This window comes from Poecilia mexicana, unplaced genomic scaffold (genome assembly GCF_051168715.1).
Source record: "Poecilia mexicana isolate PSO_F unplaced genomic scaffold, ASM5116871v1 scaffold_19, whole genome shotgun sequence".
NCBI classification, from domain to species: Eukaryota; Metazoa; Chordata; class Actinopteri; order Cyprinodontiformes; family Poeciliidae; genus Poecilia; species Poecilia mexicana.
In genome coordinates this window covers 1715835-1735459 of record NW_028263388.1, presented here as the reverse complement: position 1 = coordinate 1735459, position 19625 = coordinate 1715835, and the positions used below count along the sequence as shown (strand labels likewise).

Here is a 19625-nt window from a genome sequence, read left to right as displayed (position 1 = left end):
TTATATTTAATGAGATTTTTTGGGATCTGCTGATCTAAAGCATTCCCACATCATGATTCTGCCACCGCCATGCAGACAGGTTCTCTCTGCCTTGGTTTTTTTCTTTTTAACTGCAATTTAAACTCTTATGCTTCTTTTTTTTCTTGTCACTCTTCCATAAAAGCCAGATTTGTGGATTCTACAGGTAATAGTCGTGCAGACAGATTGTTCCACCTGAGCTGTGGATCTGTGCAGCTCCTCCAGAGTTCAGACTCATCCCTGAATTCTGGTTCTGGATGTTATGTTTTCTGATGATCCTGGATTGTGATTGATGATCGTGCCTGGATTGTGCTTCAAAATCTTTTAAACACAGCATTTATCCTTCACTTATCTCACATTTTTCCTTCCACTCAGCTTTCAGAGACTCTGAATATTTTCATTCTCTGTAAGCCAAAATCACCAAAGTTACAAGATATAAAGCCTGGAAATATTTCACTCTGTGTGGTGATTATGTAATGACCTTTCCATTAACTAAACATGATTCTCATTTTACCCGTTTTGGCCATGGCCCCCGCCTGGCCACCCCTCGGGGCCACCACTGGTTTCATACACGGTTCTGCTTTATTGATTCTTTAAAATATGTTTTTATTGTTTACTTTAGCATTTTTCCTGACCTGGTCTGGCCACCCCTTTGAACATTGTCTGGGGCGCCAATAAAAAAATATTTTTATTTATTCAGACGGCTAACAGTTATTAGCATGGTGATCTTTGTGGTGGATATTACGTCCTCATCGTGTTTATTCATTATTTACTTAAATGAAACTATGATGTTAATTTTTCTCATGCTAATATTTTGGGGGAACAGTTTTGAGTTAGGCTAGACCGGAAACTGGCTGGCCGTTGTTGCTAGGTTACCACGGACTCAAATTGCTAGCAGCAGTGAGCACGGTGGCCTCTGTGGTGGATATGTTTCGTCCTCGTCGTGTTTATTCATACTTTCTTTGTGTGTCTACTTACATAAAACTATACTGTTATTTCTTTCCATGCTAATATTTTGGGGGAACAGTTTTAGTTACCGGAAACCGGAAGCTGATTTAGCGCCGTTGCTAGGTTACCACTGACTCAAACAGATGCGTGCCAGTCGCTTTGCGGTCTGTTTTAGATCCTCTAATCCTAATATTTAACATTTACCAAACCCTGTGTTTCGTTTTTAGACATCTTAAACGGTCACTGTAAGTTTATAAGCAAATAAGTATTTAACAGGTTTTTTTTTGTTTTTAGTTCTGAATTGTTGCAGTTTGTTAACTAAAGAAATAAAATGGACACTAGTATTAAGGTAAGCTCCTCACGTAGCCAGCTGGCTGCTGCTTTATTATCTTAATTGTACGTTTATATTTAATTATTATTTAGTTATTTTGTTTTAATTGAGTTTTTTCATCAAAAATGATTAAAAAAAAACCTACAAGTTAAAGTAGGGCCCCAAAATACCTAAAATATGATGCAATGCATATAGAAATAAGCAGAGACACTGTGTTTATTTAATGATTATTTTTAGCTTAGTTTAATTTTCCCAGGTAATAAAAACAGATTCCTGTTCTCCATAGGTACCTCGGGACCTGAAAGCAAAGTTGTTGCTATGGTAACATCATCATTGCATTTTTGTTTATCTACACCAAAAATCGCCCAACGTCAGGTTTTAACCCTGGATTTGTTCTTCCCAGGACAGACATCAGCTTCCACGACATGGAGGTCATTGACCAAATCCAGTCGGTTCCTGATCTGGAAAGGTGTTTCTGTTTACGGTCCTTTGCTCCTGCATGCCTGAGAGGCTCCATGTTCTAACCGGCGCTTCCTCTGGTCTGTGGCAGTGCCCTGTGCAGCGTGTTGGCTGTCGACCTCCCAGAGCCAAAGAAAGGAGTCCTGCTAGAGCTGTACGTCCAAACGGTGCTTTTCTGCAGGCAGCAGGGCTTCAGTAAGGAGCAGACGTCTGCACTGGTTTCCATCATCAAGTCCATCCACGAGGCCAACATAGGTGAGCAAAGCTCAGCTGTTTTTATTATGAAGCATTACATACACTGTACTGCATATTTTAGGTTAAATATCCACTGAAAACATTTTAAAATATGTTGTATTGGTTAGAAGTGTCTCCATATCGTGACGGTTTGTGATAATCTGTGAAAAGATCGCTCCAATCCACTTCCTCTCTGAAGAAATACACCAAAAACAACCAATCAGAGCCAGGAGGCGGAGCTTAGCGCTGTCAGTCATCCTTGTACGCTGCTAAACGTGCTACAGGCGAGAGACAACTTATCTTACAGGAAAACCATTTATCTGTCTTATAACCAGAGTTGGGTAGTAATGAGTAACATTTACTGGAGTAACTTTTGTTGAAAAATGTACTTTTAGAAGTATTTTTACCACGCTGTACTTTTTACTTTTACTTGAGTAATTTTATTTTGAAGTATTTTTACTCTTACTGGAGTGAAATTTCTGGATTTTCTACCCACTGAATAAAAAGCTAAAATGTTTTAACCAGAAATTCAGCAGACAGACTCACACCTGCAGTTTCTGTTAAAGTTTCATCAGTTTTTTATTGAAAGTAACGGATCTGGAAAAAATTTATTTTGCATGATTTTATTTTTTGTAACTTATATGAATTATTGTAATTTCCACTTAACTTTATATTTCGGTCTGATGAGCTTTTAGATTAGTTTTAAGTAGAGGGAAATATTCTTCTTCATTTTGCAGAAACTCCTCTCAACAACTCTGAGCAGTGTTTCAAGTACTGCAACGACCTCCTGCTGTGTCACTCGGTCAGGGTGTGTGTCACCAACAGGCCTGTTTTAGTCGCAGCTGAACTTTTATCTCACCGCCGCGTCGCCTCCTCATGCGCTCGTCTCTCTTCCACCAGAGACCTCCCTTCAGCGTCAAGCTGTTCAGCCTGGATGAGGTCAACTGCGTTTTAAATTACATCCAGGACCATTACCTGCGGCACGACAGACTCTACAAGTACATATTCACCCCCCAGGTAACGTCCGTTCAGCCCAGCTTCTTCCAATGGGAGAACGGGAGCATGGAAAATCCCAAAGGTCTGTTTTAGTTGGGAAACTTTCATGATTTTCACCCAATATGGAGAAAAATCTGCCCTGTTCAATGGCAGATTAGGGCCACTGTAGGTAGAAAAACCAGTACATTTTTGCCAAAAAACCTCAGATTGTTTTAGAAAAAAAAACATGAAAATTTCTGAGTTTGAAAAGTTGAAAATCTGCTAGAAAAACCTAAGATTTTCTTTTAAAAAACAAAACAAAACATGTACAGTAAAAAATTACCAGCAAAAACACCAAAAACAAAAATTTTGAGATTTATTTCAAAAAACAAGGAAAATTCAGAGAAAAGTCACAAATATGCTAGAAAAACTCAAATCTAAAAATGTTGAAATTTTGAGATTAATCTCAGAACTTTTCCCCAAAAATATGGAAATTCTGAGTTTAAAAAGTCACAAATTATCTAGAAAATCTTTGAGAAGAAACTTCATTTGCTTTTTGAAATTTAGAAATTTTCTAGCAAATAAATCTAGCAAAATAAATCTTGTTTTTCTACAAATTTGATGTGTCCCTTTTTTTTTAGAACAAACAAATATTAAAATATTCTTACTTACACATTTTAAAAGAAGTTTGGGATTTATAATTTCTTTTCTGTGATTCATTCGTGTGACAATATGTGGAGTAAAGTTGACACTGAATTATTTTCTCCTTTTTAAATCTCCCAACAGGTAAAACTTGACTTGTTTTTAACTTATTCTGGGAAGGGAGGAGAGGGGCTGGCTGCAGACGAGTCCGCTGAACAAGGTGACAGTTTCTCTGTTTAACCTGCATCAAAACTGGAGACGAAATAATAAAAAACTTTTCATCCAAAACAGGGGACGATTCTTCTGAGACACAGAAAACTTCGGCCATGGAGGAAGAAGCTGCAGAAGGTAACATGACTTTTACAGTTTACTACAAATTCTGGTGAAGATTTGTGAAACTAAATCTTATCAAGTAGTTTCAGTTTCTAGTGCGAATATCTTAGTACACTTGGAATAAAACAAAACTAACTTACAAATAACTTTTCAATAAGAAATATGAACTTGTTTTGAGTCAGTAATTCCTTAATATTTATGAAAAATTCGTACTTCCTAAGGAAAATTTTCATAAGTGAAATAATCTGCTGGCAGATTTTCAGACCTTTGTGGATTCTTATCAATCAACAAACAATAAATTGATAAGTGGCTATTTTCTTAAAAACCGGAGTTTTTTCTTCAGTCGAGAGGGTCGACCATATTTTAACAACATAAAGGCAAAATTTTTCATAACATGAATAATAAAAAAACAAATTAAATGTTAACATTTTTTGTCAGTTGCATTAAATACTTCCTGAATAAGCAGAAATTTGTGGTTTTCTCACATTATTAAACTCTCTATATTTAGAAAAACAGGAACATTGTCAGTTGCTCAATAGAAAAATAGAAGATGAAACGAGTAAAATGTGTTAATCATGTGGGATGATTAACTGTAATACAGACGGACCTTAATACAGAAGTACCGTCTGTTGTTGTTGAAGGAATATTAAAACTTCGCTCCATGAATGATTTAACTCATTACAATCCTCAAAATCTCCCGTTTTTATTGACATCCTGTTATAATTTCCTTGGTTGTTCCCTGTGGAGTTTATCTACTGTTTAGATTTCAAAACAGAACCGCATAAAAGGTATTTAACATCCAACACGGGACTCTGTTCGGACCGGTGGCCGTTCCGGTCTGGCCGCCATCTTTGTTTCAAATGGTTCCGCGTAGGGATGACCAGCGGCGCCCTCTGCTGGATGGCGGTCAAACTACAACATTAAAAGGTTCAAAATACGTTATTAGTCAATCATTTAATATTTAAAAATTGTCATGTCCTCAACCTCCATCGCCTTGTTGGAGTCGACATTCAGATAAACTCCTCTCCAAGATGACCACACAGACAAGAGGGTTTACGTTGACTCTTTACTGAAGCCAGTTGGAGTAGGGTAAAACTGAGAAATGAACATACAAACGTTCAGAAATAATACACAGTAACAAACAATACAGCACCTAAGGGTACAATAAATTTGCTCCAGAGAAAATATTTAGTGCACGGCTAAACGTTCTTTAAGGGAAATACTGCTTTTACAAACAGCTAAATTATTCTTAATAAACAAAAGATCCATTGCGAAATTTAATACATACCAACAGTGCTTTCAAAGACCGACTGAATCGAAGTTGCCGTGTTACTGAGAGAAAACCATGCTTAGTATTCTCCTGCCTTGTCTACTTTTTATGACATCATCAAAAACGGCAGGCTCTTAAAATGTAGTACCTAATCCTGCCACTAGATGGCAACAACTGAACACTTCTGTAGAATAAACCTGTGAAATGTCAATAAACTGGCACATAACAACACACTCCCCGCCTGAAACTTTACTTGTTTCACCATTAATAACATTCTCAACATTACTCTTCGGAAGAAATAAGCAAAACCGTTTCACTTGCAGGTCGCAAGAACAACTTTACGCCATCTGCACTTGTCACTCTGACCTGAACTTTCCGAACAAGTCCATCTTTACTGGGGTACACTTCAGCAATGATGCCCATAGGCCAAACATTGCGTTTTACTGCATTGTCTCTTAGGAGCACAACATCTCCTGGTTTTAAACTTCTGTGTTCAGATGTCCACTTTTTGCGAGGTTGCAGAGTAGATAAATACTGCTTGCGCCATCTGGTCCAGAATGTGTCTGACAGACTTTGGACCCTGCGCCACTGATGTCGAGACAAGTCTTTGTCATCAAAGTCCCCTACAGGTGCCGGACAAGGACCCACTTTCTGCGTTAACAATGTTGCCGGTGTAAGAATGAATGGATCCATAGGGTCATTGGAGACAGGAATTAATGGTCTGTTGTTCACAATGGCGGTGACCTCTGCCATGAAGGTTACGAGCACCTCGTGTGTGAGTTTGGAAGACCCCATCTGAAGAAACATCGAGTCCAAAATGCGGCGTGCGACACCAATCATCCGTTCCCACACTCCACCCATATGAGAAGAGTGTGGGCTGTTGAAGGTCCACATGCAGTCATGATCCGAAAGAAATTTCTTCACAGATTCTCCATCAATGTTTGATGGGATTCCTAGGACCTTTGAGGCTCCGACAAAATTAGTTCCTCTATCAGAGCGGATGTGCTTCACTGGTCCTCGGATTGCCAGGAACCTTCTCAATCCATTTATGAAACTGGAGGTATCCAGAGATTCAATGACCTCAATATGGATAGCTCTAACACTTAAACAGGTGAATAGAATAGCCCATCTTTTGCTCTCTGCATGACCTCCTCTTGTTCGTCGGGCTGCTACAGACCAGGGGCCAAAAACATCTAGGCCAATATTCGAAAATGGCGGTTCCATGCTGAGCCTGTCGGCTGGGAGATCTGCCATTTTTTGAACTTCACACCTTCCTCTGAGCTTTCTACATGTGATGCACTCAAAGATGAGCTTGCTCACGCACCGTTTGCCACCAAGGATCCAAAAACCAGCAGATCTGATGGCTCCTTCAGTAAAATGCCTCCCTTGATGTTGAATCTCTTCATGGTAATGACGAACTATCAGGGTGGTGACATGATGACGGCCAGGTAGAATCAAAGGTCTTTTTTCTTCAGAACTCAAGCTTGCTTCCTGAAGGCGACCTCCTACCCGTATAATTCCCTTCTTGTCAATGAATGGATCCAAAGACCAGAGTGGGCTACTCTTTGGAATGTTTTTATTAGAAGCAAGTAGTTCCAGCTCTTCTCCAAAGACTTCATGTTGAACAGTTTTAAGGATGACTGTGGTGCTGCAGTTGAGAATATCCACTGATAAGTGTGAGGAACACAAATGCCAGCCTTTACACTCAGTTGAGAGATTCCTCTGCTGCCTTTTGAAACATTGAATGATGTGGATTAAAGCACCAACTGCTTTAACAACTGTTCTCCAGCATGAAAAGCGATTGAAACGATGAGATCTAAGCTGCTGAAACACCACTGTTGACAGAGTTGTCACTTGTCTTATTTCAGGATCGCTTTCTGGCTCCAAAAGCTCAAATGTTTGATCTACAATTGAGGTGTCTTTTGGTTTGGACAAAAAGGTTGGGCCAGTGAACCATATTGTGTTTCTTAAAAGTTCTGCTGGGACAGGTCGTGTCGCAATGTCTGCAGGGTTGTGCTCCGTGTGCACATACTGCCATTGCTGTGGCAGTGTGCTGCGTCTGATTCTTTGGACTCGGTTGTGAACAAATACATGAAATCTCCTTTTCTCATTGTAAATGTAGCCCAGAACAACTTTACTGTCTGTATAAAAGGTGATTGTTGTGAAATGGATGTCAATTTCAGAGACAATCACCTCCGACAAGTTCACTGCCATAACTGCGGCACAAAGCTCCAGTCTGGGTATAGTATATCCAGGCCGTGGAGCAAGTCTTGCTTTACTTGCTATCAAACCCGTGTAGCATTTTCCATGTTCATCCACAGTCTTTAAATATGCAACTGCTGCCACTGCTCTCTCCGAGGCATCTGAAAACACACATAGTTCCGTGTGCTTAGCAGCAGATGGTGGCACATGTGTGTACGATCTAGGGATCTTAAAATGCTGCAGCTCTTTAAGAGTGTTTCTCCAGATCTCCCACAACTTCTCCTTTTTTGGGGGAAGGGGAGTATCCCAGTCCGGGGAATCTATGGTGAATTCCCGAAGGAGTGCTTTACCCTGAATGGTGATAGGAGACACAAATCCGAGTGGGTCATACAGACTGTTTACAGTGGAGAGGATTCCACGTCGGGTAAAAGCTTTTTTCTCCTCTTGAACTTGATAAGTGAAAGTGTCTGAATCCAAGTCCCACAGCAAACCCAAACTGCGTTGCACAGGCAGATTATCAGAATCAAGATCCAGGTCTTTCAGGTTTGCAGCATGATCCTCGCAGGAAAAGGCTTCCATCACCCTTTTACTGTTAGAAGCCAGCTTATGTAGCCTGAGATTTGAACAAGCTAGCATTTCTTGTGTCCTTTTCAGAAGGCTGATGGCATCCTCTGGAGAAGGAAGAGATTTCAGGCCATCGTCCATATAGAAATCGCGGACAACAAACTGTCTAGCATCCTCTCCAAAATCCTTTTGACCATCCTCTGCTGCTCTTCTGAGGCAGTAAATAGCTACTGCAGGCGAAGGGCTATTTCCGAAAACGTGCACCTTCATGCGGTATTCTGTTATCTCTCCTTCAGGGTCGTTATTCTTGAACCAGAGAAACCGGAGAAAATTGCGGTCTTCTGGTTTGACCGTGAAACAGTAAAACATTTGCTGTATGTCTACTGAAAAGGCAATTGGTTCCTTTCTGAACCTCAGAAGAACCCCAATGAGGCTATTATTGAGGTCAGGCCCTGTCAAAAGTACCTGATTTAAGGAAAGTCCGTTATGCTGTGCACTAGAGTCGAAGACAACCCTTATTTGAGATGGTTTTTTTGGATGAAAAACCCCAAAGCAAGGTAAATACCAATGCTCCTCCCCGGGTTTCAGTGAAGGTGCTTCTTCTGCATGCCCATTTTTAAAGATCTTTTCCATGAAATCACAAAACTGCTGTTTCATCTCAGGTTTCTTTCTGAAATTTTGCTGCAGTGAGTTGAGTCGCTTAAGTGCTTGTAAGCGGTTGTCTGGAAGCTGTGGTCGCCATGTCCTGAAAGGAAGAGGAGCCACCCAGTTGTTCTTTTCATCCTGGTGTACTTCTCTGTCCATGATTGTAAGGAATTGAATGTCCTCTATTGAAGGAGCCTCCAAGTCATCATCCTTTGTTTGGTGAAAGACATCAGCATCGGAGCCTTCATAAGTGACGATGCCTTTGTTTAAAGAAGAAACTGCGATGGGGTCATCATAGCAGTATCGCTCTTTAACTGTGAAACCCTGTGGGCATGGTTCAAATAAAGAGGGCCGTCCATTTTTTAAGATGTTGGTGTAACAGGAGGTCACCACAGATGGCTTATGGACATCTCCAATGCATACATCACCAACAATCACCCAACCCAAATCTAGTTTTTGGGCATATGGTGCATTATGCGGGCCGTTTACTTGCTTTCTAACCTTATGTACTCTGATAATGTCTCTGCCTAATAAGAGCACAATAGGAGCTTGCTCCTCAAGCTTGGGGAAATTCTTTGCAAGAGGTTTCAAATGGCTATGGTTCAATGCCACTTCGGGTGTCGGGATTTCTGAACGATTATTTGGAATCTCGTTGCATTCAATTAATGTTGGTAAAGAGAGCTGAATGCTGCCATCATTAGCCTCGACCATGAAGCCACGGGCCTGCCTGCCTTCTGTTTCCATAGTTCCTGCACAGGTTTTCAGGAAATATGGTGTGGCTATCCCTGATATATTGAACAGATCAAAAAATTCAGACCGTGCAAGTGATTTATTACTTTGGTCATCTAATATTGCATACATCTTAACTGCAGCATCAGGATGACCAGCAGGAAATACTTTCACAAGACTTATTTTAGAACAGGAACGTCCTGAGATTTCCTTGCCACAGATTTTCGTGCATGTCGTGGAGACAGCCATTTCCTTGCTGTCATTTATTCCCTCCCCGCCATTCTCTGATATAGAGGAATCTGGGGTACTCGACCACGGTGCAGTCCCTGGGTGTAGGACTGTAACATGTTTTTTACTTCCACACTCTGTGCAGATTATCTCTTCATCACAGTTCTTTGCCAAATGTAGAGCTTTGCAACACTTATAACAAATCCCATATTTCTTCAGAATTGCCTTTCGTTCTTCAATGAGCATTCCCCTGAAGGTCCTACATTTAGAAAGAGGGTGAGGTTTGTTGTGTAGCACACAATGTTTGGCTGGATCATCTGTTGAGACGGGCCTACTTGCAGATGGAATACTGGTTTGAACAGAGCCACAGTGCTGTCTAGGTAATGTCTTAGGAGAGACCCCGGTTTTCAGTACAGCGAAAGGCTTATGAGCATCAGTTCTCAGGACTGGCCTATGGTGCTCAGTTGAATCATTATGCAATGCTGTCAGCATGAAACTGGGGTCAGTTCTCATTTTAGCTTGATTACACACAAAATTCACAAAGAAACTGAATGGAGGATAGAGAACCATGTGTTCCTCTTTGTATTGAAATCCTGATGTTAGCCACTTTTCTTGTAAATAGAATGGCAACTTCTGCACAACAGGGTTAATGCCACGAGGCGTATCTAGGTAACTTAGACCTAGTAGATCACCATCTGCCTTGGCTGCCTCTATCTCCATTAACAAATCTCCGAGTTCTCTTAATTTGCGGTGGTCTTTATTAGAGATTTTGGGAAAACTCTCCAACCTTCTGAACAAGGAGTTCTCAACCACCTCTGAAGCCCCGTAACACTCATTTAGTCTGTCCCAAACTGCCCTGAGTCCGTACTCGGGGTAATTCACATGCACTGTTCTTATACGTCTAGCATGTTCTGCTGAGTCTTTCCCTAGCCATTTTACTAAAAGATCTAGCTGCTCGTTGGCTGAGAGGTTTAAATCTCTGATGGCACTCAAAAATGATGCTCTCCAGGCCCTAAAGCACTCAGGACGGTCATTGAACTGTGTGAGACCAGTGGACACTAACTCGCGTCGTGCAATGAATCTAACAAGGTCTGACATACATTTACTTTCTTCCCCTTGACTCATTTGTGGACCATTATCTTTGTAACTAGCATTCTGTAACAGAGGCAAGTTGTCGGTTCTTTTTCTAAAGTCCGTCCTACTGTAGAAAGTGTCTGTAGGATTCTCCAAATAATTTGTGTTTTGCTCAATCTTTGGCATAGATTTTCCAATTAATCTTGACTGTTTCCCAAAATGGTTATTGGATCCAACTGTCATGGTTAGATTCTGAGCCTGAGTTGCTATGGTATGTTCTGATTTTGGCTGCACTGGCAAGGCCATTTCTGGTGCATAGATTCCTTTATCAGAGTCATGTATAGATTCATGTTGGGTTGGTTTCAGGTCTTTATCACATGAATAGGTTTTTATTTTAGGCATGCCAAAAGTGCCTTCACTGTGGATAGATCCCTCTACATATTCCTTTGTGCGTGATTCTGGATCCACATTTGGAACGTCAATTTCACTAAACATTTCACCATGCTGTTCCACAGCTGACTCCAAAACTTCTGCTTTAGCTTCTGCAGCTGCAGCCCTTTTCTGCGAACGAACTTTATCCAACGAAGCCTCCAAATGTTTTTTTTGAAGCTGTGTTGAGGCCTCAAGCTCTGCTTGTTGTATCCTCAGTCTAAACTCTTTCTCAACAAATGCTGCTTCAGCTTTTGCTGCTTCTGCTTCTGCACGTGCCAATGCTGCAGCTACCTTGCTGGCTGCCGAACTTGTAGACTGCTTAGATGAGCCTGAGATGCGTGATCTTGTTTTAACAGATCCTGATATGGAGCTTTTCCTTGACATGATGAAGACTAAAGCGTTTGCTTACTTTTTATGAACGGGTTATTTTCCAGTCGACTAGTTCTTTCAATGTAGAAAGTGGTCTAGCAGAAAGTGTTGTTTTACTGTCATGTCCTCAACCTCCATCGCCTTGTTGGAGTCGACATTCAGATAAACTCCTCTCCAAGATGACCACACAGACAAGAGGGCTTACGTTGACTCTTTACTGAAGCCAGTTGGAGTAGGGTAAAACAACAGAAATGAACATACAAACGTTCAGAAATAATACACAGTAACAAACAATACAGCACCTAAGGGTACAATAAATTTGCTCCAGAGAAAATATTTAGTGCACGGCTAAACGTTCTTTAAGGGAAATACTGCTTTTACAAACAGCTAAATTATTCTTAATAAACAAAAGATCCATTGCGAAATTTAATACATACCAACAGTGCTTTCAAAGACCGACTGAATCGAAGTTGCCGTGTTACTGAGAGAAAACCATGCTTAGTATTCTCCTGCCTTGTCTACTTTTTATGACATCATCAAAAACGGCAGGCTCTTAAAATGTAGTACCTAATCCTGCCACTAGATGGCAACAACTGAACACTTCTGTAGAATAAACCTGTGAAATGTCAATAAACTGGCACATAACAACACAAAAATATTAAATATAAACTTAATATCAAAGTATAAAGTTAAGTGGAAATTTTGGTATTTTAATGACCAAAATGACAATAATAAGTGACTCAAGTAAATGTAACTAGTTGGTATCCCACTGTGATGGGAACCAGTTTTAATCTAATAAACTATTAATTAAATGTAAGTTTACAGATAGCATCTATAATTTTAAGGTTTCTTAGAGATGTTTTATCAGGCGGCTATCAAAATGGCCGTCTGTGTTTACCGCATGATCACTGTGTGTCGTCCTCCAGCCTCCGTGGACCTGAAGGCCCTGGTGGAGCAGGAGGTCAAGGAGCAGATGGAGCAGGTGTCCAAGCAGCTGGACCAGCGCATCAAAGAGACGGTGTCCGAGCAGAGCAGCAAAGCCCAGTCCGCCAAATCCGGCAAGAAAGGCAAAAAATAACCAGAACAGCCAACGTTCAATTAAACTACTTAACCATCTGTTTTATTGTCAGTAAAACATTTGAATTCACATACAGTACAATCCTGAAGCAGGCACTTTAAATGGAAATGATCAAAGCAAAGAGTCGGGAATGCTGCTGCTGGCTTTTACCATCAGTGAGTGGTTACGTTGTTGAGGAATGCCTGAATCAGAACTACAGTAACCTACAGTACCGACACCCAACTCTGGAGAGTCTGAGCGTTAAAATAACGAGGCTGTAAAAATAACATCTGAATGTTTTCATTTCCAATTTCCTTCTGCAGGTCAAAGTCTAAATATACACAGTGTACTTATGGAAATTATTGTGCAACGTGTCCTCCCATACGAAGTGCATCGCAGAAAAAAACATTTCACTCTCAATCTTGGATCGACAAGATAAGGAATATCAACACATGCATCTTGAAGTCGCAGCGATGCGTTCAGGCGTCGCACTTCCTGATCCCTGAATTGCACATGTCAGAATTAGACAGTAACACGACGTGGCAGCAACATGCACACGGTTAAATAAAAACAAACTAAAAGCAACGGCTCAGGGTTTACAGCGGCTCTACGTCTCAAAGTCCTCCAGGCCCAGCAGGACGATCTTGGCCGTGTTCTGGAACAGAGCGGCCCGGTTCTGCTGCTCGCCCTTCTTCACCCAGTGGCCGTAGATCCGGAAGGCGCAGCCGTCGATTAGCTTCCGCACGCCGCGGAGCGAGTACGGGTCTCTGGCCAGAACCTCCCGGGTCAGAGGTCGCGCCCGCCGGTACCGGCTGTACATCCTGATGCAGGCCAGAACGCTCACGATCAGAACCTGGACGGGACGAGAAGAGAGAGATGCTGCAAGTCATCAAGAGTTTAGTCACAAAGCTGCTCTTACTGCAGAATGACGGCGCGGCCACTGCAGATAAAAACTCAGAAATTTAGAGATTAAGCTCAGAAATTCTCTAGAAAAAACAAAGTAATACCTGAGTTTGAAAAGTCAAAATATGAAAGAACAAAAACATTTGAAATTAATCTGAGATGTTTCCAAATTAAAAACTAGAATATTTCTGTGTTTGAAAAGTCGATACATTTTCTAGGCAAAACTCAGGACATTTTGAGATTAAGCTCAGAAATGTTCAAGAAAAAAACTGAAAATGTGGAAACCTCTGAGTTTCAAAAGTTGAAAATTTGCTGGAAAAAACCCCTGAAGTTTTGAGACTGATTGCAGCAATTTTCTAAAACAATGAAGAGTCAAAAAGTTGCCAGAATTTGTTTTAGAAAATTTCAGATTGATTATACTGTACACATTCTCTAGAAAAAACTTGTAAATTTTCAGAGTTTGGTGTTTGTGCTCCTCTAAGAAAAAGTCCAACTGATCCTAAGCAAATTTTAGATTTTTCAAACTCAGAAATTTTCTTAAAAATTTTCTAGAAAAAAACATTGGACAGGTTGAAAACTTTTTACAATTTTTCAGTAGAAATTTGAAACTCGTAAAATGTCTTTATAATGTGATGTAAAACTCAAAAGAGTCGATTTCACATAATGCTGCCCCTTTCAATAGGAAACAGTTTGTGCATAAAATTCTGTAACTTAAACAATCAGTAGAATAGTAGCTTAGCTACCTGGCTTTTTCTAAAATAAAATAGATATCAAAGAATTATTCATGATATAACTTTAGTAGATTTCCTGACTGTGCTGTGCATGCTCACCCTGAACGTCTTCCTGGGGCTGAAGAGACGGACGTCTTCCTTCTGGTACAGCCTGAAGAAGGAGTGAGCCAGCGCCTGCTCTGCGGTGAGCCTGGCAGCCGGGTCCACCACCAGCAGCCTGGAGATCTGACGGCCGTTTACACAGATGTTAAAAACCAAACCGCTTCCTGATAAAACCATGCTGGTCTGACGGGGAGCGCACCAGGTCCTTCACGGTGTCGGATCTGTCGTCCCACTCCGGGGAGCTGAACTGGTACCGGCCCTCCATGATCATCCGCAGCATCAGCATCTGCTTCCGGTGCCAAAACGGAGGCGAGCCGGCCAGCAGCGTGAAGAGGATGATGCCGCAGGCCCAGCTTACGGTCGGGACAAAACACAGAGGTTAGCACTGCAAAACACAAAACCTTACCGGCTAGTTTATCTACTTTATAAAATGTCTTAGAATGTGACAAAACCAACAAGTAACTTTTCAGCAAGAAATAGGAGCTTGTTTTTAGTACATAATTCATTAATATTGATTTAAATAAGTTTTAGTTTCACTGGCAGATTATTTCACTTATAACGTGGGAAAATGTCTTGTTATGAGTGAAATAATCTGCCAGTGGACCTAGAACTGGGTTGCTAGGTAACGGGCTGGGTTTGGCTGGGGTTGCTAGGTAACGGGCTGGGGTTGGCTGGGGTTGCTAGGTAACGGGCTGGGGTTGCTAGGTAACGGCGCCAGTGGAACTAGAACTTTTTTATCAATATTAAGGAACGGTTGACTGAAAAGAAGCTCCTATTTCTTGCTGAAAAGTAAATTTTCTTGTTTTTCACATATTTCCACTAGAACTAAATAAAAATATTTGGTTAGGTTTTGTGTTTTCGCAGAGAGGGGAAGCTGAGGGAAATGCTGCGGAGGAAAGCAGACTTACAGGTCCACCTCCTTCCCGTAGCCTGGATGCATCTCATCCATGGAGCATTTGAGTATTTCAGGCGCCAGGTATCCAGGTGTTCCACAGAGCTCTGATTTGAGGACAGGAAGCGATTCAGACCGTGTCAGGACATAAAATCATCAGTGTTTCTGTTTCTGAGTTGCTGGGTGGGATCTCCAGGTTACCTCTGAGCTTCTCTCCAGGCTGCAGCTGCACAGAGAAGCCGAAGTCGGACAGCTTGATGTGTCCGTGATTGTCCAGCAGGATGTTCTCCGGCTTCAGGTCCCGGTGGACGATGCTGAGGGAGTGCAGGTACTGCACCGCCTCCAGCAGGGCACGCATGATGCTCCTGGTGACACAAACACACCGGCTCATGCCTCCCATTCACTGTCTGAGAACTAACCAGCGATCGCAACCATTAGGGCTGCAACGATTAACACGATTAATCGGGAGGAATCGATTAATCATTAACTAAACACTCTAAAAAACATTTGCTGAAAGAACAACACAGTCAGAGCAGTAATGAACCCAAAACTGTACAAAAATAGAAACATTTGTGCTTCATTATATTTAATTATTTTATGCATAAAGTAAAATACTTTATTACTGGAGTTTGGAGTTGCAGTCAGAAGTTGACATACAGCAATGAAACCCATTTTCTGTGGAGCAACAGGCGGCCATCTTTACTCCCCCTCAGAAACGACCTTCCTGTTTTCATCAAGGTCACAGCCAGTGACCTTCTGGATTTATTAACAGAGCAGTTTGACTCTAAGAGGCAAACTGAAATGCTGCGTCGCTGATCAGTTAATTTAAAGGAGAAGTTATGAAACTCAGTAGTTTTTACATCACAGCTTATAGTTTCCATTGAAAATCAGTCAAGGCTGATGGATTTTAATGACTAATTACATATTTATCTAGTTATTTTACTTTTTTCCCTTTCTAGTCAACTTTTATTTGCATTGATTTGATCAGTTTTGCTGCTTATTTTTAGTTTTGTATTTTCAATTAATTCACATTGTTTTGTGTTTAACTTTGTAACTTTACTTGCTGTTTTATCTCTTTCTTGTTTTAATTATTTTTCAAACCTCCATGAACCTCTATGCTTTGGTGAGTAACGTTCTGCATCTGGGCTCTCGCTGTCAGACAGGATGCTGGAGACGGAGCTTCTATACTTGTGAGACACCCAGCGTCGGTCTGAAGGACCCTGACAAAAAACCATAAGCCCTAGCAAATTTTTGAAAACATTTTACGGGAGCAGGCATGTGTATCTATGTCATGACCAACTTTTAGACCAATAGGGCGATATTTGTGCCATGAGGGCGAGTTAAAAAGAGTGTTGGAGTCAGAAATCCACAGTGCTGTGTGTGTGTTTCAGAGAGAAAGATTCCTATCTCTGTCAGACACTGAGCCTCGTTTTTTTTGCTCTTTTTTCTCTATATCGTCATTTTACCTCTAAATCCCACTAAATGTAATAGCTCCCTTCTCGGGATCAAGCTGAACGTTTTGATACCATTTTTGTGGGGGGGGGCATGGAGCGGTATGAGCCGCATTAACGGTGATGGAAGAAAAATAAAGAAATAAAGAGACCCCTTATTGGGTGGAGAACAGCAGGTGCCTGCCATGCATTACATGCTCTTCCCTATGTAATGCTAATGGCAGGCCCCAATAAACAAATCATTTAATTCAATTTTGAAATGGAAAATACTTTTTTCATCTTAAATGAATTTTTTTTTATATTTCTGTGCAATTTTGGCTTAATTACAGTTCTGATTGTTATTCTTTCAAAAAAATTGCCTTTTTGAGCCCAGTTACCAATTAATCAATTACTAAATTAGTTCATGATTTTGTCAATAATCAATTAATCACGATTAATCGCTTCAGCCCTAAATATTTAAATATTACTGACAATATTAAAAACTAAAGTTGACAATATTTAAAATATTTATGTTATCTATTTATTAATTTATGTATTTGTTCATTTTTGTCATTTTGTTTATTTTATTACTCATTTACATCTAAGATATATACTGGTGTATGTAATATTATCTGCATCCTGGAGTGGCTCTGTTTATTGTTAGAAAGTAAATTTCTAAGAAATATTGAGTTTCTGAGACATTCAGAAGGAAATTAGGAAAATAATACTTAGTGTTGAGTTGTTTTAATGTCTTATGCCAGTTGTTTTGAATTATATTAAATTAAATTATGTGACGATTAATTTACTGAAGGTCCCGGTGGACGATGCTGAGGGAGTGCAGGTAGACGCCTGGAGACGCCTTCGCTCTCCAGCCAAGAGCAAATTGACACAAAATTATTTGTAAAAGGTTTAATTCTGTTTTTAATAGCAGCAATAATCAGTAGAAATATTAAAGTATCAGTGGCGCTCACCTGGTCTCCTTCTCACTCAGAGTCACTTTTTCTGTGAGGTAGTCAAACAGCTCTCCTCTCCTCATTCTGTCCAGAAAAACAAACATAAATCTACAAAATATTCTCACATGTAAATAATATTCCCACTTCATTTCTCTGTTTTGATACTCACAGGTCAAACACTAAAAATATGAATGTTGTGGACTCGTAGGAATCAATCAGGGTGACTGGAGGAAACCAAACAAACAGAAAGCGTTAAAAACAGGGCCGGTCAAAGCATTATGGGGCCCTGAGCAGATTTTCACTGGGGTCCCCAAACCAACATGTCATTCCAAAGCTATGCTAACATACCTGCTATTATTAGTGTTCCTTGTAACTAGCAGAGTTGGATAGTAACTAGTTACATTTCCTCATTTACTTGAGTAACATTTTTTAAAACAATGTACTTTTAGGAGTATTTTTACTACGCTGTACTTTTTACTTTTACCTGAGTAATTTTATTATGAAGTATCTCTACTCTTACTGGAGTGAAATTTCTGGATTTTCTACCCACTGAATAAAAAATGAACATGTTTTAACCAGAAACTCACCAGATAGACACACAGCTGCAGTTTCTGTTAAAGATTCCTAAGTTGTTTTTTTGGGAAAGGAACTCATTTGGAAAAATGTCCTTTTTCCTGATTTTTTACACTTTTTTCTATTTATATGAATTTTAGTCCTTAAAATACCAACACTTCCACTTAACTTTATATTTTTGTCTGTCTGATCATGTAACATTTAAATATTAAATGATTGATAAATTGACATTTTGCCAAATATTTTTTACTCTTGAGGAATTTCTTGGGTGGCTACTGTTCACTTTTACTTGAGTAGAAATATGTTGAAGTAGCTATACTCTTCCTTGAGTATAATTGTTGGGTCCTCTGATTATAATAAATGAGACACTGACCAACATGTGAAATGATGACAAAATGTAAAATGTTTACTGGTTTTCTCAATTGTTGACTGTGTGGTGTCTTCTGTGTCTTTATTTTTGTGTTTTTATGTTGTAAAGCACTTGTTGCTGAAATGAGATATACAAATAAACTTGACTGATTGAACTCTAAAGATAAGAGAAATAGTTTTTCCATGTTTTGATGGCGTTTGAACGGAACCTACTGATGGAGGAATGGCCCTTCACCATGTTGAGGACCTGGATCTCCTTCAGGGTGGAGCTCTTCACCTCCTCCAGCTGCTGGGCCGTCATCTTCTCGGCTGTGATCTCGATGATCTTCACGGCCAGCTCCTGGCCGGTGTGTCGGTGCACACACCGCCTCACCACGCTGCTCACCCCCCTGCAGAAGCAGCACACACCGGAAAGTACATCATGTTCCCTCCGCCACCAGGCGGGACGCTGAGTCCTAACCCGGCTGCTCAGCTGGACTTACCGGCCGATCACCTCTTTGGGGTCGTACTTCTGGTAGAACTCCTTCGCCCCCACCCAGTCAGGTAATTCATCTCCGAGAACGATGTCCTTGGTCATGATGTGAATCTACAGCAACAAACTCAGGTCACATGTCACAATTCACAACAAACAACCCGCTAACTCCTGATAACACTTATTTTCTTTTTGTTTTACAATAATCCCGATACGCAGACTTTACCCTTTACGTGTTTACAGCTAACACAAAACTCAACCGCTTAAAAGGAAATTAGAAATACGCCAGTTATCATTTTGGTTGGTCCGGCAGGTTCACTGACCGAGCAGGAAGCAGCTAAAACAGGACACGGTCAAATAAACGACGTCCAGTCAGTTTAACTGATCCACTCCGCTGGAATTCATGACGGTTTGTGACCCGGCAGCTCTGAAACCGACTAAAACTCCCTACTGAGTCCGGAGCAATGTTTACATTCTGGTCAAATTCCTGAAAGTCGTTTTTCGCCGGTTTCGACTGGATGTAGTGACACTGACCCCATGTGGCCGGAGATGAGATTGCAGGGCGTGTATCCGATCCATAGATCCGAAACTACAAAGATAATTAGCTTGTCGCGTTTAAGTGAGCATATAGCAAAATTATAAAATTATTATTTTTATTTGTATGAAATACAAAGCTATAAACTACGAAAA

General features: G+C 40.6%; 2 protein-coding genes across 2 annotated transcripts; one reads left to right on the top strand and one right to left on the bottom strand.

The window, feature by feature from the left end:
- Positions 1-1297: 1297 nt before the first annotated feature.
- Positions 1298-12551, top strand: cfap119 (cilia and flagella associated protein 119). Its single transcript, XM_014973685.2, has 9 exons — positions 1298-1315; positions 1584-1618; positions 1701-1766; positions 1848-2011; positions 2728-2798; positions 2891-3007; positions 3752-3827; positions 3899-3955; positions 12380-12551. The coding sequence occupies exons 1-9, from the start codon at positions 1298-1300 to the stop codon at positions 12529-12531; spliced, it is 756 nt and encodes a 251-aa protein (XP_014829171.2). The 3' UTR covers positions 12532-12551.
- Positions 12547-19455, bottom strand: phkg2 (phosphorylase kinase, gamma 2 (testis)). The gene is made up of 10 exons (XM_014973684.2): positions 19259-19455; positions 18946-19049; positions 18677-18852; positions 17691-17745; positions 17540-17605; positions 15340-15503; positions 15155-15245; positions 14446-14599; positions 14244-14369; positions 12547-13363 (listed from the first exon to the last, which is right to left on the bottom strand). The coding sequence occupies exons 2-10, from the start codon at positions 19038-19040 to the stop codon at positions 13118-13120; spliced, it is 1173 nt and encodes a 390-aa protein (XP_014829170.2). The 5' UTR covers positions 19041-19049; positions 19259-19455; the 3' UTR covers positions 12547-13117.
- Between the last annotated feature and the right edge of the window lie 170 nt (positions 19456-19625).